We start from the raw sequence: 25,025 nt of genomic DNA, 5'->3' as shown, positions 1-25,025 counted from the left end.
AACTGTTTTTATTTATTTTTAAAAACCAGACTGTCCCTTTTAACATGAATTACTCAGTCTGTAATCAGGCTTATTAATGCTGGTAGAATTTTGTTGCAGAATGCATCAGCAGTAGCAGACACTAACACATGGGTGATCTCTTCAGAATAGACTGATTTGCATGTCTGGAAGACGTTTTAAACCTTCCGTCCTGTAATGTTGTGAAATGACACATTGTCTTGCAGGATTTGTGGTTGGCTGATGTTTTCTGAGCTTATGGAGTTCAGTTAGTCTTTTTATAGCCCAAACATGTTCCTCAGAGATCTTTCAGAGAGGGACATCACAGGCTCTACAAAACGATATGCTGTGTCGCCCCCCTCTATTTAGTTGACTCTCTGTTAACGTTCTTATGACTAGTTTACAATTTAAGATAAAAATACAGTTCTTACAAATGTTTTTCACCAAACAGTAGCATTCTGATGTCCGTATCACACATCTCGTGAAACCATAGGTTCTGTAGTTCAATTGTGTGTTAGTCTTCACAGTTATGTTGTTGTAGCTGCTGCACTTGTGTTATCTCTGAATGACTTTTTAATAAAAATGTCAACTTTTAGTGATTTTTCAATCCAAACCATCAATCCAAATTTTCCTTGTGGTCACATGAATGGCAATTCAAAGTGTTTTAAACAAAGCCAGTAGATGGCATAGTTTCCCTCCCCATACACTATGAATAGGGCTCCCCTGGTATGGCTAGAAGTATGTGGAAACCTGACCATCACACCTATATGAGCTTGTTGGACATCCCATTTCAAAACCATGGTCAATATAGTTGCCCCCTTTATGACTATAACAGCTCCACTCTTCTGTAAAGGCTTTCCACAAGACTTTGGTGTGTGTCTGTGGTAGAAGGCCTGGCTCGCAACCAGCGTTCCAGTTCATCCCAAAGGTGTTTTGAAATCAAGGCTCCAGTGGAGTTCCTCTACATCGGACTCGTCAAACCATGTCTTTATGGACCTTGCTTTGTGCACAGCATGCACATTTCACAATATTAAAGGTGTAATCACTATTTAGTTACTTGGCTTCTTTTTCACAGCTTCTGAAGTGTGACCACCTGACTTTTACTTGGCCAGCTTCTGCAGCTGATGTTAGGGCCAGAAACAGTGAAAATATATTTCTCTGACAAAGTAACATGTTGCCATATTGTCCACTGAAGAAATGACCTTGTGTAGGAACCTTTGCATTTCTCATCTACATCCTGCGTTTGATGTTGTCTTGGCTTATAGGAAGAGGCAGCCTTAGATGTCCCCAAAGTGCCTTCCCCTCTTTCCCATAGCCTGGGAAATCAGGGTTTGTGTTGTGGGCTGCCACTGTGTGTTGAAGAGTCTGTAAACCCCACTATAATGCTGTCTGTGTGTCCAACAGTTTAAGTGTGTCTGCATACTGCTGGACACAGCATCCATACCCTTTTTGGAAGCTTGTGCAGTTAACAACAGCACACTAACTGATGATCATCATGAACCCACACAGCACTCACTGTAATTACATCACGTGCGGTTCTGTGGTATGGAGGGACACAAGGACTGAACTGCAGTGTATTGATCAAAGCCATTCAGTGCATAGCTTTTTTTTGGCTTGGCCCCAATAATTTTGTGACTGACATTTGATTTTAAAGAGCTAACAATTTTGGTAACCACTAATCAGCCAGTATAAATTTCTTTGTATATTTCATGTGGTAATTTTATACTTTAGTAGTTCTTGTACAACAAATTTGATTGTCTTTTCTCAATTACTCTACTTTTTAACTCAAATAAATAGAATAAACTCTGTCTTGGGTAATATATTGTGGCACTGCATACATAGCAACCCATAATTCTTTGCTTTAAAAATGTGCGTTGGACAGATTTCACTGATATTTGATGTATTTATTGAACTTGGGAGCAGTAGAATGTTTAGGCAGTGCTAGGCTACAGAGCTAAAATAATTGCATTATTTGCTCATTGTATTCAAATGCAATCCCAATTTGTATATTTTGTACATGTTTATGTATCAACATTGACAGAAATTTGTGCGAAAAATGTTGGATGTTGGCTTCATCCTACAATTCCCAAATCAGTGCATCCCCATTGATGTTTCTTACTTTTCATCAGTTCTCTTCATGTTTTGTTTTTGTAATACTATGTAATTCTCATGCTAAAGCATTAGATTTTTAAATTGGTAGTATTTAAATACACATTGTAAAAGTTCTTGTTGTTTTATATAAAATAACAAATTAAGTTATTCCAAACTTTTAAATGGCAGTGAATGGCAATGTAAGTTAGATAGACCTGTTTGCTTGTTTAGTTTCAGAACTGAAGCCATGAATCTATTGTAGCTTATAAATAATGGTGGCTCATACCTCAACAATTAGCCTCAGGCTGCCTTCATGCCGAAATTTTTACAGACTTGGTGAAAACAATGCTGAGAATACCATCTTGAAGCTTGAAGTTTGTCCATTGATTTAAAGCACAAGATTCACAAACTGCATAGAAGTCTGTTTGAGATGAAGCTCCAGTGCAGCACAGTCCCCCCCCCAGTCCTTTATTTTTTTATTTTAATAAATTAGTGCTTTATTTATTGTGGAAACACAATGTTTATTTTGGAATAATGACATTAAAAAAAAAAAGTTCTCCTTTGTGTTACTACATTTTTCTTTCTGCTACTTTTTAGCCTGTTAGCTCCAGTGCTTGCACCTGAAACAATAAATGTTTAAATGGTTCAACAGAAATTGTTGTATAGACGCTAATCCCGGGCTCTGTGTCCCTGTCCCTCCTTTTGCTCTTACTGCAGGAGTGGACATCGAAGCGGCCAGGAAGGAGGAGGAGCGGATTATGCTGCGCGACGCCAGGCAGTGGCTCAACAGTGGCCAGATCAGCGATGTCCGACATGCCAAATCCGGAGGAACTGCGCTGCATGTTGCTGCCGCAAAGGGCTACGCGGAGGTTTTAAAGTGAGTTTTACATGTTTCTAACTGTAGTTCTAGCAGGTGTGTCAGAAGGTTGAATTGCTTACAAAGAGGTTTTAAAGTGGTTTCACCTTCTTTTAGCCATGCTTCTAGGGCTAAAAGGACTACCTGGAGGTTCTACAGTAGGTTTGAACTGCTTTGATTTGTTCGTCAGGTAGTTATTGGAACATCAGCAAGCTAAAGGGCTACCCTGGTGTTTCTCCTGCTTTATAATATTAAAGGACAGAAGGGGCTGCACACAGACTCTTATTCACTTTATTCTTTTGGAGCTGGCTGTTGAAGCTGTCTGCTTGTCTCAGTCAGTGTAGATTATGCTAAGCTGTTAAAAGTGCTGTTTGGGTGGTAAGCAGGAAGATTGTGTCCTGTTCAGAAGCACTCTTCTGTCTGTCATAAACGCCAATTTAACTTATCACAGGTACTGAATGGAGCTCTATTACTCCAGAGAATGCAGTTCCACTACTTTGCAGCCCGATTCTGGGGGCTTTTTACCCCACTAGCTGATGCTTGGTGTTGGGAATAGTGATCTTAGGCTGCTGCTTATGTGCTACTGCTCTGAAGTATCTCGTTCAGTTGGTTGATGTTTTCTATAGAGATTGTACAAACTGGGAATGTGCAATTTAAAAGCTGTGACGGCAATGAATACACTTTAAAGTAGCTAAATTCACTCATTAGAAAGGTGTGTGGAGACTTTTTGGACATATATTTAGACCTTTTGCAATTCTGTTACAGCAAAAGACTCGCTGTTGTGTGTTAACCTGTTTTGTAGGCCAAGAATGAGTATCCACTTTTTCTAACTTGATGCTTGAATGTTGCACATAGTGTGGCAGAATGCCAGTTACTTGTGGCTGTCTTGACATGTACGCAGTGCATGAATGTTTTGGTTGCTTAAAACATCTCAATATTATAGGCTATAATTAAAATTGCAGCTCCCTTGATTTGAAAATCGCACTCTGTCAGATTGCAATTTAAATTTAAAATGATCACTTACATAGACTTTATAGTCTAATACCATAGGTGTGATTTTTTTATATACTTAAAAAAATTGATTTCAGCAGCTTAAAAAAGGAAATGTTCATGTTTGCATTCATGAGTTTTCTAGTGAGTCAATGCTGCACTGCATCCTCTTTATTAGAGGCCAAGATTAGATTGCATCATCAAATCCAAGGAAGGCCTGATTTGTTTAATCTGATGGTGCTGTTTTTGTGGCTTTGACTTTTTTTTTTTTTTCAGGCTTTTAATCCAGGCAGGCTATGATGTAAATATTAAAGATTATGATGGCTGGACACCACTTCATGCTGCTGCTCACTGGGGTAAAGAGGAAGCCTGTAGGATTCTGGTGGAGAACATGTGTGACATGGATGTTATCAACAAAGTGGTATGTATCCAATGAAATTTCTGACGTGCAGTACTGTGTTTAGAACTGTTTATTGGGGCAGTAAATGTATTTTTTCCAATAAAAACACAATACAGGTCATTCAGACGATTAATTCAAACTCGAACATTTACAAATTAAAAGCATTAATTAAAACAATAATAAACTAAATATGTACAAAATCATTGATCATGGAGTATTTTCTGTTGAGAGATGTCCCAAACCATAATACTTAAATTTCAGCTTGTCAGTCATATTTAATTTTTTAGTACTTTTTTCATTTACTTAGTATTTCCTTGGTAGTTTCTAAGAACTTTTGATCTTTTAAAGTGAAGTTAAAAGATGAAGATTTATCATGAGTTCAATGTTTATATATATATATATATATATATTTATTTCTTTATTTTTTTTATGCTGTCAAATATTTTCAAATCACTACCCAAACACGAGTTTTAGTCCACAGCCAGCCACGTAGTGAGCAGAAGGACCTGCATTTAGTTGTGTCCCATAGTCTGAAAATCAGTGTGTAACATTAGGAATGAACAATTACATGAGAGATGTTTAGTTTTGACCAGTATTTGAATATGTGTTATTTAAATTCCAGGAGAGTAGAATGTGATGCTGGACTACTGCACTACAGTATATATATTTTGTTCATTTTAATACATTTGTAGAACTACAGAAATACATTTTCTCTGTAATGCTAATCTTGGTCTAGTCACAGTTTCTGTAAATTATGTTTCGGCATCAGCAGATGGAGTATGTGCATGTTAATGGATATGTGTAGTGAGCCCAGAGTTCATATCAGTTTTTTTTTTTTAATTTAATGACTGATGAGGATTTTTGTTTTTAGGGTCAAACAGCGTTTGATGTAGCTGATGAAGATGTCTTGGGCTATTTAGAAGAGCTGCAAAAGAAACAGAATCTGGTAAGGTTTTTTTTTCCCCACTTCTTTCAGGAGTTCATAGCTGGTGATCCATACTTGCCCCTTTAAAGTGAAAGTAAATTGTATGCACTATCGAAAAAATAAAAACTGTATAAAGATATGGAGATGCATGGTTTTCTTTATACAGCAGCGATATATATATATATATATATATATATATATATATATATACACACTTTGTCCTTAAAATCACGTAACTGTTTTGAAAAACACATTTTTATATCTGCTTCAATTTTGCTTTAATAAAAAAAGGTTCCAGATATTAGTTTTATAGGTTTTCAAATGATTTCCTGACTGAATTCAGCATTGTTCTTCCCCTCAGTGCTAAAGGCAGTCTGTCACTTTGCTTTCAGCCTTACATACCTAACGCACTGATTATTCTTGCAGCTTATGAGTGAAAAGAAGGACGTTAAGAAGTCTCCATTAATAGAAACTACAACCACTGGGGACAATAATCAATCTGTGAAACCAGTCAAGAGGTAAATGGCTTTTTTCCTGCTTGCTGGGGGAGGATGTGTCTGACTTTGTCTTTCAGTAAGGTCAAGCCACATGACTTTTAATTTATGAATGTAGTGATTTACAGCTGTGTGTGTCTGTGTTTCAGCAAAGAGACTCTTTTACTAGAGCCAGAGAAGAACGCTCCACGTATAGAGACTCTGGAGCCAGAAAAGGTGGATGAAGAAGAGGAAGGAAAGAAAGATGAGTCCAGCTGCTCTAGTGAGGAAGAAGAGGAGGAAGATTCCGAGTCTGAGAATGAAGCAGGTGAGTTGCACCAGGGGGTTTCTGTGCAGTGCTCAGAGACCAATCATTCTATATTTTTAATCTGTTTCTGCTAAATATATTTGTAGGTCAACAGTGGCTTATTATTCCAGGATGCCCTTTCAGATTTTAAATCAAATTATTATGAACAGCCAAAGCAAGCCTAAAATGTTTTTGTTGTGCAAAGTAGTACTTTGTAACACTAACATCTCCACAGGTTTGCCACCAGAAATTTGAGTAAGAAGCCAATTTCAGCTTTGTTGAATTTCTCAAGTCATTTGTCATATATGGGAATTTATTCATGCTTCCGACACTCGGACACTGCTAGAATTGGGAAAATATTACTTGTTCATGCCTCAGTACCAGCTGGTCCATGTCTCATTTTGCACTCAAGGCTTCAAGACCGTGGCCTTGTCTGGTGCAACGGACCAAGTCAGGTGAATCCTTAGATAGTACGAGAGGAAACCATGTGTCCATGTGTGGAAAACATGTTGGGGTAAACCTGAAAGGTCGGCCTTTCTTTTGTGACTGCTGCCTCGAAAAACAAGTGAGCTACTTCAAATGCAGCCGACTGGGCAGCAGGAGACGATCGTGGGTCTGCTCCACTTTCATTTTCTTATGAACTATGGCTGACATACCAACACAGGCCATAGTTTGAGTGGTCTGCACTGCTTGTACATTGTGTTTATTTGTGGCATAGAAATATGCAGAGCATGGGATGTCCTGGACTGGAATGAGGGACCACTGTTTGCTATATCAGCCTTTTTTTTTTTTTTTTTTCTTCTCCAGACAAGACAAAGTCTTCTGCTCCAGTCAGTAACTCCACCTCTAACAGCATGGCACCCACCCCAGTCCCCGCCCCCACGAGCATCACAGTCTCATCCCCTACCAGCCCCACCAACCAGGTGACAACCCCTACCTCACCTGTCAAAAAGGTAAGCATCTGTTTTTTGAGCGTGCCATCTAAACCTCCTTCTGAATGCCCACACTTCTAGGCAATGGGCACATTTTTCCAGTTTAAAGTAAAGGGACATTTTTTTTAAGCACTTGAAAATTTGACCTTTATGCTAATTGAAGTCTTGAACTCATATCTGTAACACTTAGTCTTTGATGCCTGCAGTGAATGTCATATATAGGGCGTTCAGTGATTTTAGCTATTTTTAAGGTTTGGCTAGTGTTGCATGAGCTTTGAGGTCAATGGGGGGGACACATTCAGTTGAGGCAGAGAGAAGTAGAGAAATAGGTGGAGCTTGTGGTGGGTTTCCAGGAAAGCAGGTGTATGTGTGCGAGTCCGACTGGTAGAGCATGCACACTGTGGAGGAGAAGAGATAAAATGGCCCCCTCTCTGTTAGGTTTTTTGTTGTCTTTGCTGCCCTCTACAGGAGAGAGAGGGACAACTGCACCAGACTAAGAAAAGTCAGAAAGACTGGTCTAGAGCCCCCCCCCCCCCCTTTTTTTTTATTATTATTATTATTTATTTATTTTTTTTTTACTTTTTATTTATTTAAATGTAAGTCTGCCGTTTTGGGGTGCGAGTCATTGCAGTTTTTGGATGGATTTAGTTTGATATGGTCACTTGATTTAGGTCAGGGATGTCCAGCCTTATTCGCAAAGCGGTTGCAGGTTTTCATTCCAGACACGATTCAGCTGGACTTGTCACTAGGTCTGTAACACTTTCATGAACAAAAATTAATTTTTCAGTTTTTTTAAAGTAGCTGCTAGCTAAAATATTAGCCCCAAGCTAACATGTTGGCCACAAGGTAACATGCCAGTTATGATACAATGATACAGTACAATACAGTGATACAACAATACAGTATAGTATTATATAACAATACAGTACAATATAATACAGAGCAATACAGTATCATACAATGATACAGTACCATACAATGCAGTATAATGATCCAGTGTTGTACAGTGTGATAAAATACCATACAGTGCGTTGCAGTGATGCAAGATATCAGGAATGAAACCATCTTTGTGTTGAGTTGCACATGTGGTAGGTACAAATTCAGTTCCAAGAAGGAATCTCTGTTTGGATGATTTCTTTTTTGCACATATGTTCTCTCTTGTTTTTCACCTGCTGCACAGGGAGTTTATCAGTAGCATTAAATAAGACCCCAGCAAAAAAGGAAATGCGTTTTGCCTTTTATTACTCATTTCATTTGTTTATACATATATAATTTTCTTTATTTATAAGGTGTGAGTGAGCAATTTTCCTCTTAGTTTATTTTTCTTTATCATTCCTGTCCCATAAAGTGTCCATGTACTCTTTACTGCTGTCTCTTTTGTTTGTCATTCACTCGCTTTCTCTCTTCCTCTTTCTACTTTTTTCTCTTTCTTTATATGTCATTTTTCTTTCTCTTTAATTCTCTTCTGTCTGTTCCTATCCTCTTGCTTTGTTCCTTCTTCTTCTACCTTTCTTTCTTCCTTTTGTTCCTATTCTGTCATTCACTCTTCTCCCTATGTTTCTTCTCTTTTCTTTCCTTCTTTCCCATTCTCTTTATTTACTCTCTCTCTCTCTCTCTCTCTCTCTCTCTCTCTCTCTCTCTCTCTCTCTGTTCTTGCTCTTGTTCTGAATGGCTTTAGTCTGATATTATTACTGCCCTTATTCCTGTGGGGGAAGCTGCCTGTCCTGCATTGTGGCGTCAAGGCTTGCGAAAAACGGGCATTTCTCTTGTGCCCAAAAAAGCGATGGTGAGGCTTCAGTGTGTTCCAGCGTTTTGTTTTTTTTTTTGTTGTTGTTTGTTTTGTTTTTTTCTGTACCCAGCTACCCAACTACCAGTATAAACCCCTCCCATGACCATGTGCCTAACCAATCAGAAAACTGCCTAATCCAAGACCATAACCTCTCCTCTCATTGGCTCAGTGCATGGTGCTGTCAGTCATGGCTGTGGAGTGCTTCCTGTCACTAAAACTGTATTTATTATGCTAGGATGTGCTCACTGTCTGAGTAATAGAATTAGCCCAAATGTGTGAACGTTAAAGCAATAGTTTGACCAAAAGACATTGACATAGTTTCATCACCTTTACTTCCAAATATCAGCCAAGACATGTTTGGTGTCTAAAGTTTGCTTCATGTTTATAGATAAGTTTGTCATACAGTGTCTGAAACCACTAAAGAAGGTCTATTTCAGTTTACTTAACATCTCAGCACATTTTGTGGTGACTGATGATTTAGGCATGCAGTTACCAACATGCTAATAAACTTCTGCTTCTAGTCAGCCCCATTAGCCTTGTAGCTCTAGTGGAAAAACTAAAGAAGCAAATTTATGACACCAAACATGTCTTGGCTGATGGACTGAAGGTGGGGCGGGGGGAGGCTGTGAAGATTAGATCTTTTTGCAGAACTATCGCTTTAACGTTGATCTAACAGGTTGAACAGATTTATTACTGTACTAAGACTAACTATAAAGTGGTGAAATGTTTATTTTACCAAACCTTCATCAGACACAAAAATCAGTTTGGAGTGTTTCGTACAGATCTGTATTATTATTGTTGTTGTTATTATTGCTATTATTATTGTTATTACTATTGTTGTTGTTGTTATTATTGTTACTTTTGTTGTTGTTAGTATTGGAATGTTAGGGCTATTTAAGCATGTGAAGGCTTTTGTTTCCTATATCTTAATATTTTTATCTGAAGGTCATCCAATGTTTTTTTTTTTTTTTTGTTTTTTTTTTTTTTTTTTTTTGTTTTTTTTGGGAATGGATGAACCAGCACTTCATCTCCAGCTGCCCTCCTGCTTTTACCTTTCTGCCCCCACCCTATTTTTTTACCATACAGAATAGACAATGACAGTTTTGCCTTTACCCTCATGCTGCAAATTCAGACGCAAAGATTTTCCCAATTATATCATTAAGCCACAGTCACACTAGCAGTTTGCAGTTTTTGAGTTCTTGAGATGTAATTGTGACCAAGACATGGCCAAAGGATTGATGATGACAAAAGTAAATAAAAAAACTACATTAATAAAATGGCTGTGATTTGCCATTTTAACTGTGGGTGGCAATATGCTAAGCTGCCAGTGCTTCTATATGAATGACTGCCTTTGCAAGCTTATTAACAGTTTTGCTGTTGAACACAAAACACAAAAAAGAACTCAGTTTTGCACATAAACTTCTTTGCAACTGAATGTTGTCACCATTAAACCCTAAAGGAATTATTATTGAAATTCTTATAATTTTGCCATGTTTTGCTATAATAATGTTAGTATGACTGGGGCTTAATTAAGCCAAAGCACGCATGTTGTTGCTCAATGAAATAAAATCACTGAAGCTCACCAAAATTCAGCGAAACTTAATTTCTGCAGGACGTCTTTAAGCTGAAACCCTTGATTGTTTTCTGAATTTCACTGTCAAAAAGCTGGTGTGACTGGGCCTTTAGATGGGCTTTTCTGTGAACTTGCACTGTAGCTTCAAAAGCAACAGTGTATATGTTTGACATTTTGTGGCTTTTCTGAGGTCATGAGTCACCTATAAGCTTCATCTTTTCTCTCTCCCCTCCCCTCAGGTGAATGTACCTGCTGGTAAGGTGTCCCCTAAAGAGGAGGAGCGTAAGGATGAGTCTCCTGCATCCTGGAGGCTGGGCCTGAGGAAGACGGGTAGCTATGGAGCACTGGCGGAGATCAGCGCTGCTAAAGAGGCGCAGAAAGACAAGGATACAGCTGGAGTGATGCGGTCAGCTTCATCGCCCCGTCTGTCATCCTCACTGGACAACAAGGACAAGGTCAGCGAAGCAGCATTGTTTATAGTAGGGAATCCATAGGCTAGTGGAGTGACATACCCTGTGGACTAGATGGAGGTCAGTGCTTGTGTTCAGTAATGAATACAACAGTGATGGTGAACAGGAGCAGAGAATAGAAAGGATTTTTCCCCCCACTAAACACAGAAGAGATGACGTTCAAACTATCATGGCAAACGAGTGTTATGATTGAACCACGTCATCATGGAAGGGTTTTTTTAATATGCTGCAGCAACAAATTGCCTACAGTCATTGACAATGCGTTTCAAGGTCAGCAAAGTTAAATAAACATGAACTTGTGCAGCTTAGCTCTGCACAGCATGGCAGAAACCACCTCACTTAAAACATTTTTGCTGTGTTAATGTGAGAGTGTTTTAGGGTTCACTCAGCATCACCAAGAACCACCTGTTTTAACAAGAAAAGGCTATTAGGTTGGTGTGCAAACTGACCAGTATTTTAACATGCAGGTCAGGGCCAAGTCAGTCAGTGAAAAGCACAGTAAAACCAAACTTGAAACAAAGTGGGTGGACAAACACATGAATTGTTGTTTACATGTTCATTTGCTGCTGAATACCTTAAAGCAAACTTCTGTAATATTAAAAAAGGGATACTGTAAATTTATTTATTTATTTATTACTGTGGCAGTTATACTTGGATCTGAATTGCTCTTTGGAGTCTAGTAATCTGAGGGCTATTTTGCAAAGCAAAATTTCTTTCATAGCCAGCCAGCTTTATGCTCAGCTCTGTCTATCCCAGTAACTTCTGGATCACGTTATAACGACTATTGCCGTGGCAAATTATGCTGCAACTTGCTGTAACAGAGAAAGATATTAACTGCTGTTAACTGCAGTTGTTGGGTTTTGTGAAGCTGAAACTTGTAAGGTTGGGAACACGGGTCTATAGCAGAGCATGCAGAAGGTGTTTTTCCAGTGAGTTGTGTGATATTTTTATAAATCCATAGTCACATGTTGCCATTATTTTCACTACTGAAACATACCATACATGTGCTAAAATTGGTTACCCTTCTTTGCAGAGTTCCAAATGAACTGAACCTGCTACAGGGGGGATAGAAATGGTGCAGACCATTACTTGGTCAGGTGCATAGGTGTCACATCCAACTTATATAAACCGTAGTTCACCAGAATTGCTCTTCACATTAAGCCAAATACTGGATAAGGTAAATCAGAACATGAAACTTAGTGTCACATGAGAAATCATACTTTCTCAGTTCTGTTGTGTGGAAAATGGACACGGGTGCTCGTTTGACCAGGGTGCATTTTTGAGTTCAGATTAGTAAGTTGAAGCCAGACTTTAAACTCAGTTTACTCAAGCAGAGATGGTATAATGTACAGAATGTGGCTAATGTATAAAGAGTGCAGACATGAATAGAGTATTTGTGCAAGTCATATGTAAACTGCAATAGTACCCTAGCCTGACTTTGACTAGTGAGTGTAGGTCATTACAGATAGCAGCATCATAATGGATTGTAGATTGTCAGCAGTCTTAATGAATGCTCGTTTCTTTATCCCACAGGAGAAAGAAAAAACTCGTTTAGCGTACGTTGCGCCCACCATCCCCCGGAGGCTCGCGAGCACATCGGACATTGATGAGAAGGAGAACAGGTAACAGAGGCAGTTGTGAATGCGTGTGCGCATTGCTGGAAAAGCCCCATACTGTTCACTGCTGTGTTCTGCAGTGCGATATCGCAGGCTTAAATGTTGCTGAGCATGGTGTGTTGGCTTACACAGCTGCTGTACACAGGAGCAGAGATTACAAATGGAAATTCATAATATAGTATCTTCTTCTTTCGGCTGCTCCCTTTAGGGGTCGCCACAGTGGATCATCTGTCTAAATTCATAATATAGTATAAACTGCTGTATATATGGCTGAGTTCAGGTATAGTCTGAATGTCACCAAAAAAAAAAGTTAAATTGAGAATTGCATAGGCCAAGATAGTCTTCAAGGAATTTGTTTATTCAGACAAACAATAAGTAAATAGAATATAGGCTGGAAGAAAACAAAGACTGTCTAGGGAGTTCTGCTGTTTGTGTGATAAAAACACTGTATTAGGGCTATAATGGTAAACACATTTTCAAGTTTTACCAGAATTAGCCCTTTTATGTACAATATAGGACTCAAAGCAAAGAAGATCTAGTGAAAATTGAGCTATCCATATAATATCCATCCTATAAATACTATTTTTTTTTTTTAAAAGCAAATAAGTTTTACTTTCTTAAAAGTTCTTGTGGCTTATGAAGCCTTCACTGGAGGTTGTTGTACATACACACAGACCCCTGGCACATTCAGTGTGTGTGCCTGGTGGTGTGCGTGGATGCCGTGGTGCTATTGTAGCTTCTGGTTCTCAGGGATTCAGCAGCTAGTCTGGTGCGCAGTGGTTCGTACACACGGAGACGCTGGGACGAGGAGCTGAAGAACAGCGATGGAACCACCTTGCAGAACAGAACATCCAGCTACCAGCGCAGGTTAGCTTTCATGCAGAACCGGACGCAGGTTATACTTTCTCTAGAGAACTGGTCCGCAAGTATATGCGCACAGGACTTTTTGGCTCGTCATGCCTGCACAAAATTAAATAAAGCACACTGTGGAATGATGTGCTTTCGCGTTAGCTCGGAAGCAGTCGCTAAGTTATCCCAGTTAACTTTAGTATCCTTACTTGATAGTAGCTAGTGTTAGCAATGTAGGCTTATAGAAATACTTCAGCAATTATGTCTTAGAAAGAAAAAGCCTGTTAACTGCTCATAATGGTCAAAGATAAGTTATAGGCTATGAAAGACAATATAGGAGCACCTTTACTCAACATTTTACATGGAAATTTTGCCATTTGTAAAATTTTCCTACGGATCACTCCTCTAGAACCAGATAATCTGGCTCTTAACGTCTTCAAATCTCTCAGGCCAACCTGCCCTTAAAAGCATATTGCTAAATCACTAGAACTAGATGCTTAACTATAACAACTGTGGGAGTAGATGTTACATAACATTATTCTAAGTAATATTCTTTACTCGCGTCATTAATCTAGCCTAGATGTCATCATTCTTTTGCTCATACAAATAATATAACTGCTCCAAGCATGCATGCGCTTCTGTTTTTTGAACATGTGCATGGTGTGACAGTGATGCCATGCATATGATCCTGATTTACTGGTCATTCCACATCTGCACCTGTCAGGCCTCTTTCTGTTCATGTCAGATTTCACTTTGTGTTTCTCTTTAGACGTTTGGACAAAAATCAAACAAAGTTTTTCCCCCTTTTTTCCCCCCCTGCTGTTGATCATTAAGGACATTTGGCGTCTGAAGTTTGAAGTTTTAATTTCAGACTCCAGGCTTGGAGCCCCTGCACTGCATAGTTTAGAGTTTTTCTCTACTGTAAGCACCTCGTTTAGCTCAAGAAAAGATTAATTAGCTGATCATTTAAAGTGTTTTAAACAGGGGAACCAAAAAGATGCAGTGCAGGGGTGGCAGGACTGGAGCTGGGGAACTCTGCACTAACTGCGCTAGCAAGCTTACAAAGTCACCTCTGCTGAAACACGACATAGTTTTCTGAAACAAACGACATTCATTCTTATATATCGCTGCTGTCGGAAGAAAACCTTGTATCTCCAAAATAGTAACTTTACAGGAAAAGGAAAAACATACTTCAGTTTCAATGTAAGTCAATGGAACCAGAATTTTTCCCATGTCATTTTGGGTCATTTCTTTTAGGCCATTCATCATGAAATTTACAAACAATGTAAATTTGAAAGTATCTGTTACTATTATGTCAAAAACTATAAAATGGAGATACAAGGTTTTCTTCCGACAGCAACGATATGTTTGTTTCTTCATTCAAACGTCATTTAAATATCCAGAAACGAAGTAAAGTTATACCCAGCTGTTTGCAGCTCCATTAAGAGGACAATTGTTCATCTCACGGCTGTTAAGATTAGCACAAGTTAACTAAAGTCTAGCATTGTTCACACCTGTGTTAATTAGCTGATGGTGCCTTACTCTTCCTATGATCAGAGTTTCTTCTCCTCTTTATGCAGCACTATGGGATCTTTTACCCACCCTGATGTGAAGAGCCCATAGACTTCTGTGCTTTTTAATGCTTTGAGGGACTCTCTAGTAGGAAGATGGGTTGTGTATGAGAAATAAATGTCAGGAAATCAAAGATGGTAGCTTTCTGTCAGTTTAAGTGGTGCCAGGAGTTCGGGTGAAACTGTGTAAGGATCACAGCCTATTTTATTGACTTTATCAAGGTAGCGTTTTTTTTCTTTTCTCTTTCAGAGTAAGGTGAGTAATTTTAGCCATCTTTCATCTCTAGTTAAGGTTGTGTGGAGCAGCGGAACCAGAAATTCAGTCCCAGATATGGCGGCTACAACGGAAAAATTGAGAGACTGAGACCCTAGGCTAGAAACAATGTTATTCAGTGTCAGAAACCACATAAACAGGTGCTTTACATCTCAACACAGTTTGATGCCAGGCATAGAGATAGCACCCTACTAATAATCTTCCATTGTGTTAGCTACATTTGCCTCATAGCTTCAGTGCAAAACTAAAAGCAACAAACTGCAAGCACCACACATAACGTACCTTGGCTGGTCAACTACTTTTAAAATAAAGAGGAAACTGTACATTTGATGTTTTGTCAAGTCAGTTTTCTTGAATTCTGGAGGGACGTAGCACTGCGCAGTTATGGTTCCCGGCTCCAGAACACCTCAGTCAATTTAATTATTAATTAGTGAGTTAATAAATCAAATTGACTGTGAGGTGTTTCAAGAAGGCAAACGCTAAATTGTAAACAAGTTGAATGTTTTGTCTTGTAACAGCCTGTCCTTTTATACAGCTTACTAGTATTAGTTTAATTTTATTTAGATTACAAGGGAGAAGGTTATGATGTGCTTTTGGCCTCCAGGTCAACTACTTGGAAGTTATTTACATATAAGAAACCAAGGCTTGTTCAAATTACCCAGTTTTCAATTTGTCTGTGCTTTGTCTGTTCATATATAAATGTATGTTTGTGTGTATTTGTGTGTATATGACTAAATAGTTCGTCTGGGTGATAAAATCATAACAATAACTGCCCCACACATGCAGTGAGGGGAAACAATGTTCAGACACTTTTATTTTTGTTCTTTAATACATTTTCAGTGCAAAAGTACCCCCGACATTTATAGATATGAGTAGTAAGGATGTATTTATAGGCATTACACATCTAAAACAAATTCATATGGAAAAAAAAAGGTGTCAGGCACTTGAAATATATATAATTAATGTCCTGCATATTAATGTAAAACTAAAAAACCTTTGTGTGTGGTCATCACGTTTTGAGAAAGAAGGGTTGCGGGTATCATTCAAAGAAAGCCACCCACAGTGAGGTACGAAATTGGGAGTGCTGTGAAGGGACCCTTAGAAGAATTGAAGACTGTTTGCCAAGAGAAACAGACCAACACTTAACAGCGAAGCTGCAAAAAGTCGTTTACTTCTTACTTTAGATGTCTCAAATGTGTAATAGCCAACAACAGCTATGCAAAAAACACCAATGTTATTAGTTTGTCTGAGTACATTTTCTCAATCAATTTCATTTTAAAAACATTATCTTTGTTCATGCTTATGTTCATACTTATACGGAACAAAATACACTTTTAAAAATTGTGTTGTTTTTGCTCATGTTTAGAAGTACCAAAGGCCTTTTATGTGAAGTTGAAGTGGATATATGTGTGTTAAGTAACAAAAAAAGTGTCTGAATACTCGCTTCCTATCACTGTATATTTATATATAGTCACTAGATGTAGATGAAGAAAAAATGACAATATCAACAACAAAAATAAGAAGGAATTAAAGATTATTCCACTGCATATTTTTTCTGCATGATTGATGGGATCAGATGTAAAAAAGTGGTTAGATGTGAAATGCTCTGTTCTAGAGACACAAGGTAGAATTGGACACAGTGGTGGTGATGGGAACCAGATGTCCAAAGAGTCTGAAGTCTCACGCTCCGAATGTTATTGGAGTATTTCATATTAAACTACTCTGAAGGACTTTGTTTACTTGTTAATTGTTTAATCATGCTGGGGCGGGTCTGTTTTTGGCAATAACTGTGCTGTCCTGCTCAGAACTCTTTTCTCAATATGTTTATGTGCAATTGATTCACAAAGTTGAGTCAAGTGCATTACTCTTAGTGCTGAATAGAAATTGAACATTAGGGAATGAAATAATTAACATCTACAATTTATCCACATCAGTTATGATAGTTTTTGAACGTATTGACTACCATGTAAACAAAGTTGTCTGTCTGTCTGTCTGTCTGTCTCTCTGTCTGTCTGTCTCTCTGTCTGTGTGTGCGTATGTGCCCCTGTCTTCCTGCTAAAACGCCTCTCTGGCCTGCTCACTGTCACGCTGCAGCACATCACACACTCTAACCCTCGGCCGCAGCGGCAGTTCCCGCGACCTTCCAGCCAAGTCGTCCTCCGCTTCCAGCCTGGAGCCTAACAGCACTAAATCCTGGCAGTCCCCGCACTCCTCCTACAGCCAGGCTTACAGCATACACCGCAGGTACCAACCCTGCACCAGCTTGCTGCTCACACACACACACACACACACACACACACACACACACACACACACACTTACACACTGCATGTGGCCTCTGCCTTAGCCTACTGCCATTTAAACCTGTCTCTTCTTATTGAGGTGTTGTAAAATGTAAGGTTCTGAGAATTTTTGATCCGTTTGTTCACTAAGCCTGTGCACAAATCTAAATTTTTTTAAATTAATCAAACCACATGGCTAAAAAGTGATTTTTTTTTATTTTATTATTTATTTATTTTTTTTTTTGGTCAGGAAATCTAGTTGCATTTTTTTTTCTCATCATATTGAAGTTAGTTGGGCATGTATATGGGTTAAGTGGTGCTTTTGAGGCAAGTTTTGTAAATGACATGGTTGCGTAGAGGCCTTTGGGATTTAACTTATCTGGTTCATACTGAGGGTGTAAAGCTAACTAGGAAGTCTACATTTAAATTCTATTGGTTCTTTGTATAAACGAAAAAGCATTGTAATTGGGCCGTCTATTTTTGCCTAAATTATTAGGTAATTGTGTCGTTGTCAAGCTAGGAAAAATTTTATTAGCTGAATACCTAACTAATTAGCTACCTGTCTGACAAGGAAGTATTTTCTTAGCTATACACCTAACTCGCTGTCTAGCTAAGTGGTACTTTATTAGCTAAATAGCTGGCTGTCTCCTCTAAAATATCTAGATGGATTCATCCAAACTTTCCCACCTGTTTTTGATATTACTAATATACATCTTATTAAGTAAAAGGCAGAGGGCACCTCCTAGCATAAAGTTTTCAAACCTTTGCTGCTGATGTTGTACTGAGGATTGGAGGACATTGTGAATTTACCAAAAATACCTGTCATGCATTATCAGTTTTAAAGAATGTTTGACTTGGATTATTAGCATCATGATTTTATCTCCTAGACCTGCCGTCATAAATCTCTTCCCCTGGCATCTCCATCTTTGCTCTGTGCACTTTCAAAATAGATGTGTTAAAAACGACACCTGCTGTTGGACAAAATTATGTAGGCAAATTCCTTCAGATAGAAAGAAATAGCTAGACCCAAACATGATGTTGTGAAAAAAACTGGCCCATGCTCCACTGGGATAGAGTTGAGTATCTTAAGCAGCGATAACTCAAAAATAGCTTGTTATTAAACACTTAACGCATCATTTTGAGAGTGTGCTCATGCTCTTGTTTTTGTATGTGACCTGACTGATGCTTTTCCTCTTTTAGTGGCTCGTTTGGGCGCAGACAGGATGATGCTGTGAGTTCTACAGCCTCCAGCTCCTCCGTTACCACGACAACAAGCACCACCTCCTCTATTACCTCACCTACAGGTCAACGCAGGTAAACAAACACCCCCCCCCCCCCCAGCCTAAATGTTGAACACTGCATCAATGTATGTGTACAGTCACTATTGCCACCTCATCTTGCTCTCCAGATCGACAGTTATACTGCTTCTTAACCACCTTAAATTAATAGTTTAATTCAAATGTAGTCGAACAGTCAAAACAAGCTTGGTGTCTGATGTTTGTTTTTTTTGTTTGTTTGTTTTACCGCTAGAGCTATGAGGGTAATGTAGATAGAAGCAATGGAGTCTTATTAGCATGGTGCTAACTGGATGCCTAAATCATTGCGCACTATTCAAACAGTGTTGTTGAGTAGTAATCTCAAGTGGTTTCTGACACTGTTTCAAAGAGTTGTCTATTAACACTGACTAAAGTACAGACAAAATTCAGGTTTCAAGATCATGTTGATTTAGCTATGCTAACACACTTTAATCCATGTTTATAGATAACAGTGGCTGTCAGAAACTGATGGTATCCGTCTTTCACGATTGTCAATCAAATTGGACAGTTTAAATTTCTGCAAACCTGCTGTAATTATATTCGATTACTTCAAACAGATTTTCTTTTTATGAACGAGTTCAGGATATGAGCTACTTTTCATCATGGTGGCACAGGATTTTAGAAATCTTGTATGTGTATATTTGTGCGTAGGTATTGGTTGGAGGACAGTGCAGAGAAGGAGAAAGAGTCAGCGACTGTTATTCCAACCATCAACACTGCAGGCACCACCACTACCACCTCCACTACTGGCACTGTACTAGGCTCAGATGGCCGCGAGAGACGCAGGTACACACTCACCCTTAAGGCCCAGCCACATTTGCTTTTTTTGTTTTTGTTTAAAACTGTCCCACTGCCCAAACATCTTTTCAGGATAGTCACGTAAACTGGTCAGTTCTAGTGTTTACAGTAGTTGTAGTCCATCAGGTAGTTCAAGCAGTATAGAACAGCTCCACATCCAGGTTTCATCTCTTGTAATGATGCCCAAAAACAGTTTGAGTTCCCTTGTGGGGAATCTGAATTACTATGGAGAAAACAAATTCTCCATATTTCACAAGATCCACATCAAATGAATAGTTCAGCAAAAAAAAAAAAAAAATCCAATTTACATGATTTTCCATTTACTCCAAATGCACACAAGTCAGCTCAAAGTCGGTCACCCAAGACTAAATTGTGCTTGTTAAGATTAGAACTGGACTAGGCTAATGTTGCTTACAAACACGCTGAAGTCAATAGACTTATAGACCCAGTCATTTCCACAAATACATGGTCAAAACCTCTCAAACCACATCCAGCTGTTAATCCAGGTCATGCAGACAAGTCGTCATTTTCGTCTTTTACATGATGCTGTCTTCAGCAAGCATCCATTCTGTCTTTATTTTGTCTTTTCAAACATTGGGTGGCAATGTGAATATAATTGAAAGAGCGTGTGAAGCTCAGTGGCAGAGCTGGAACAGCACTTTATCTACTTTAAAAAAAAGTTCAAAATGCTTTTAGAGTGAGTCTGGAGTGGTCAACAATACCAACTGGACAGCAGAGCTCAAAACCTGACATCTGGCACCTCAAAAACAAATTACATACTTGTACATTAGCAGAGGTGTGCATTGGTTTGCTAACCTGGCCCTAACACCATTAGAAAAGGCCAACTGCTCTTTACATTGTGTAAAGATTACATGATGAATGAGACATCAGAAATCGACCATAATTAATTACCTAAGAACACAATCATGTTAATGTACATTAAAGTTAAAGAATGTGTTTCTTTCTGTTTTAGTTACCCTTTTGAAGATGTAACCAATAGCTGCACTTGTGTGCAAAACTTTGTGCGCCCCTGCTTAAATGACAAGTAAAAATAAGTTACCACTTTTTAAAGAGAGCACACTTCTGTTCATTTTTTTAGGTGCAATTACTGTTATCACTGCTGTTGGAGCAAAACCTTGTACTGTATCTCCTTTTTTGTCGTTTTCAGTTTTTGACCTGATTTGAAAATACCCCTAGTACTATATATTGTGTGTAATTCTGTAATGAATGGACAAAAATGACTTATAATTACTTGGAAAAAAGTCTGGTTCCATTGACTTACAATAAGGGTAGAGCACGTTTTTACCTTCTCCTGTAAAGTTACAGTTTTGGAGATACAAGGTTTTGATTCGACAACAGCGATATACTTTTTGTGTTTTGTGGACACGTATTGTGGAAAAACAAAAATATGGCCTCTGCAAAAGGTACAGCACCCTTGTATAAGGTTTTTTTTTTTTCTTTCTTTCTTCTTCAATGCAAATAAATTAGAAATGGAGCACTAAACAATGCAGGAATGAATTATTCCTGTAGAGAATATGTCAATTTAGAAAGTCATTTGACCAGGGTTATTTAAACTTTTGCATACAGCTGTATAGTGTAATTGTGGATTATGTATGGCTTGTGTTGTAATGGTGCTTAAGCTTGTATATTTCTGAATGACCAGTATTCTGGCTTCATTGACTGCCTGTAGCACCGGCAGCTCTGTAAAATGTGTGTTTTGACACAGGCCATGTGCTGCCTGTCTCTTCTCCTTATATGGCCTGATTCAGCTCTTTCTGCACAGCAGTGTAACCCTGCCTGACTGAACATTTTGTAATCGACATAGGAAACGAGTTTTATTTTTAGTAAGAACTGACTCTTTATATACTTTGCGGTTGGCTTAGTGCCGTGTTTTTGTATAAATTTCTGTTTCTGTTTATGCATATGAAATGCACACAAGTGATTTATCCTGTCCTTTATTTTATTATATATTATAAATTATACAGTATAAATCACATGTTTTATATTAGTGGGAGTCATGAATCATTTTTATTATTAGTGTACTTTTAGACTGCTGCAGTCTGAGTGTCTGCAGTATCACTGTGGCTGAAGCCAAAAAACTGAAAGTGCTTTGATCTAGTTTTGATTTTCAAGCCGCGTATATTGAGTGAGCCTTGAGCTTTGGTGAAATTAATTAATGCTTCAAGTGCCTGTTTAGTGATGTACAGGGCCTCATGTTGGTTTCAGTTTTGGAGTGTTGTCATTTATAATTATATTCTATAAAGTATGTGCTCTTTTTTTGGCCAGAATATAATTTTCAGACTATTTATATGTAAAAATGAATTCTGAATTGAATGCTTTGAATTGTTACCCAATGAATGGAATCAGATTCCTAATTCAGTAAAGTCATCCTAAGGTCAGCGAGTGACCTAAAACAATGAAACAAAGAAAAACTCTTTGGTTTTCCTAAGCTTTATTTTGGAATTGTCCTAGACTCAGATCTTGAGGATGTTCTTGAGGAACTGCTGTGGTCCAGACCAGCTTTGATGTAATTGGTGTTGGTGTTTGTGTTTGTGTAGATCGTACCTCACTCCTGTGCGTGATGAGGAGTCGGAGTCTCAGAGGAAAGCTCGATCTCGACAGGCCCGACAGTCCAGGAGATCCACTCAGGTAAGTTCTGCTTAACTACCTTTGCTCCTGGATCAGTCACATCACTCTCTACTGTTTGTTCACAGTTTCAGTGGTCTGTTCAGATCAGTTTAGAAGGCTGTTCTATGTCTTGTTCCTAACATAATTTCAGTAGTGAAAATTATTCTACAAAAACTTTTTTGTATCTAGTTAATCTAGTTGTATCTAATTAACTTGTTTGAGTGTTCATAAGGTGAAATTGAAAGAAGTCATGCTTTTGAGCTTGAGAACAAGGCCTTTTCATTTATATGATACCCTCAGCCCATGTCATGCACCTTATTTCTAAACAAATGGCTGTTTAGTTTGACTGCTTAGTGTTTTCAAACATTTTCATGCATCAGTCTTACACATATGGTAAAAATTCTACAGAATAAAGAGAAATTAATTAGGACCGTCTCTGGTACAGTGGCCCACACAAACTTTTAAAGTGGACCTTCGAGGGAAAATGGAATACGAGAAAAATGTAGGATACAGGCTTTTTAAGATTTGATGTATTTCCTACAGTGATTAGCATTTGCAACTTTTTCTGACTTAGATGAGGTATTTCAACAGATTTGGAAATACAGTGAATATCGAGGCATCTGTATCTGATCACTTGACCTTTTCCTGTGCAGGGTGTGACCCTGACTGACCTCCAGGAAGCAGAGAAGACGATCGGCCGCAGTCGCCCCATGCGGTCCAGAGAGGAGGAAAAGCAGGACAAGGAGAAACAGGATAAGGAGAAACAGGAGGCCGAGACGAAAGAGGTCGAAACAAAGGAGGCAGAAACAAAGGAGGATGATTATAGGTCTCGCTATCGGGCTTTTGAGGAGGTCAGGAGTGTTCTTTCTTTTCTCATGGTGTCTGTCACTGTGTTATGGCCTGATTGATGTATTATTATAAATATTAAACTCCAGCTTTTTTCAATCTATTGTACATCTGCTGTGTCTGTGTTGTACAGTTAGTTTCCATAGACAGTCATTTTGATTGTTGCTTCAAAAAAGAACAAAAAACCTGTTGTCTCAAAAGTATCTGTATATTCCACAGTTAGACACACTTTAAATCAAATAGTTCAGATAATCTCTGATTTTTATTCATCTAGCATCAACTGTTCAAAGGTTTTGATTTAACATAATTTGACACTTCTTAGTTTATTATAAAGGCAAACATTGCGAGCATTGCTGCTTTTAAAAGCATGATTGAGGAAAGCAATGTTGAATTTACGTAGTTTTCCTGCTGTAGTCTTAACCAAGACGTAAGGGTAATTTTGCTCAGTATTCATCTAAATACTTTAAATCGTTTCTGTGAAAAACATCACCAAAACCAACGTTTCTCAAACCATTTCCAGGTCTTTATTAAGGCCGCTCAGACTTGATGTGCTTTAGGACACTGTGTGACTTTCTATGTACTATAAAAATGAACAGATTTGGTGGCAGGCACTTTAGACAACAGAGTGTATTTACAATCCAGAAGTAGGAATACTGGTCTAGAATTTGTGGCAATTACTATCACAAATACAGCTGAATCTGCCAGCCCATTCTGTGCTATAAACCACTTTGGCAAATGTGTGTGGCCTTATTGAAGACCTGCCTGTGGTTTGAGCAGGTTGAGAGAAGTTTTGATAATGTATATTTATAGACACATTTAGGCTATTTGGGTGACTATTGAATTCTAGCATTTGTTATAAATAAAGAAAGAAAATATGCCTTGGCTGATAGACTGCATTTGGGATAAGTGGGAAATTTGGATAAATTCTTTTCTTTTTTCTTTCTTTTTTTTTTTTTTTTGCCGAACTATTCCTGTAATTCCGATATTGGGCACAGTGACTGTATTTCATGAAAATATTGTTTCTGTGCACAGCGGTACCGGACTTCTTCCCTGAGCTCCTCCACCACCACGGCCTCCACGCTGCCCTCATCCTCCAGCAGCTCTTCATCCCTCTACACCTCCTCCTCTTCCTTGCTGAACCGGCCCAACAGCCTGAGTGGCATCAGCTCCACCTACAGCCGCTCTGGATCAGCCCGCGACACTGAGAAAGGTACAGATTAGTGCTTTTTCAGTTAAAGCAATAGTTGCGTGTAAACTGAATTTATTTGACTTCCGTCCTTGTTGCTAATTAGTAATGAAAGCTTATGTGCACCAGTTAGCATCATACGAATGGTCTCTAATAGACTTGCTTCTGTGGTTTCTCCGACTGTATGTGTCTTATGGACAAAGTTCAAGCTTCAAAATGCTGCCACTACTTACTGCTGTTTTAAGATGTGAGACAATCTGTCCATGTTTTTATGGATAACGTCATAAGGTGTCAAACCATATAAAAGAGCATAACCTTGTTTTTAAAGAACCAGACCAATCTGTCCAGCTTGGTACACACTTTACACCCCTAACTGGCAGAATGGACATTGATGCGTTAGATTTTTAATACATGAAATTGCCAAATAAAAAGAATTCTAATGTAATTAAAACTATTAAAATTTATGGCTGGACTGAAGAACCTCAAAAACAGGATGAAATAGAAACTAAAGTGTTCTTTAAAGCGATTATTATTGTTATATTATAAGCAAGTCAGTTTGAGATACCTAACAGCTCTGCAAAGTTCAAAGCGAGTACACTATGATTTAGACATACGTTAGCGCCATGATAATTGGTGTACATAGACCTCCTTAACTTGCTAGCTGGACTTGTAGCCGCATTATAAAACTAAAGGAGTGCACTTCAGGCAGCACTCAAACTGCATTTATAGTAAGGAGGAACGGAGAGGTCTGCCTGGGTATGAAACTGAAACCCAGACCAGTAACAGAGACCCGGCCTGACTGGTACTGCTGAATTTGAAAACCAAACCAGCTTGCACACCCTGAGAGATGGACCAT

At 38.5% G+C, this 25,025-nt stretch overlaps 1 protein-coding gene across 4 annotated transcripts in view; it reads left to right on the top strand.

Annotated features, from left to right (window-relative positions):
- Positions 1-25,025, top strand: part of ppp1r12a (protein phosphatase 1, regulatory subunit 12A) — a 106,412-nt gene that overhangs the window by 55,068 nt on the left and 26,319 nt on the right. Inside the window, exons 4-19 of one of the 4 annotated variants that reach the window (XM_037537676.1) lie at positions 2,806-2,965; positions 4,211-4,355; positions 5,206-5,280; positions 5,686-5,777; positions 5,903-6,060; positions 6,847-6,992; positions 8,650-8,757; positions 10,573-10,788; positions 12,337-12,425; positions 13,170-13,286; positions 17,208-17,357; positions 18,596-18,709; positions 19,363-19,497; positions 22,068-22,158; positions 22,791-22,988; positions 24,016-24,193. In XM_037537676.1, coding sequence (XP_037393573.1) covers positions 2,806-2,965; positions 4,211-4,355; positions 5,206-5,280; positions 5,686-5,777; positions 5,903-6,060; positions 6,847-6,992; positions 8,650-8,757; positions 10,573-10,788; positions 12,337-12,425; positions 13,170-13,286; positions 17,208-17,357; positions 18,596-18,709; positions 19,363-19,497; positions 22,068-22,158; positions 22,791-22,988; positions 24,016-24,193 — 2,172 coding nt within the window. The remainder of the gene's footprint in view (positions 1-2,805; positions 2,966-4,210; positions 4,356-5,205; positions 5,281-5,685; positions 5,778-5,902; positions 6,061-6,846; positions 6,993-8,649; positions 8,758-10,572; positions 10,789-12,336; positions 12,426-13,169; positions 13,287-17,207; positions 17,358-18,595; positions 18,710-19,362; positions 19,498-22,067; positions 22,159-22,790; positions 22,989-24,015; positions 24,194-25,025) is intronic. The other 3 variants (XM_037537681.1, XM_037537688.1, XM_037537679.1) reach the window with 3 other exon arrangements.

This window comes from Pygocentrus nattereri, chromosome 1, assembly GCF_015220715.1.
Source record: "Pygocentrus nattereri isolate fPygNat1 chromosome 1, fPygNat1.pri, whole genome shotgun sequence".
Taxonomy (NCBI): Eukaryota; Metazoa; Chordata; class Actinopteri; order Characiformes; family Serrasalmidae; genus Pygocentrus; species Pygocentrus nattereri.
This window is presented reverse-complemented; position numbering and strand designations above follow the sequence as displayed.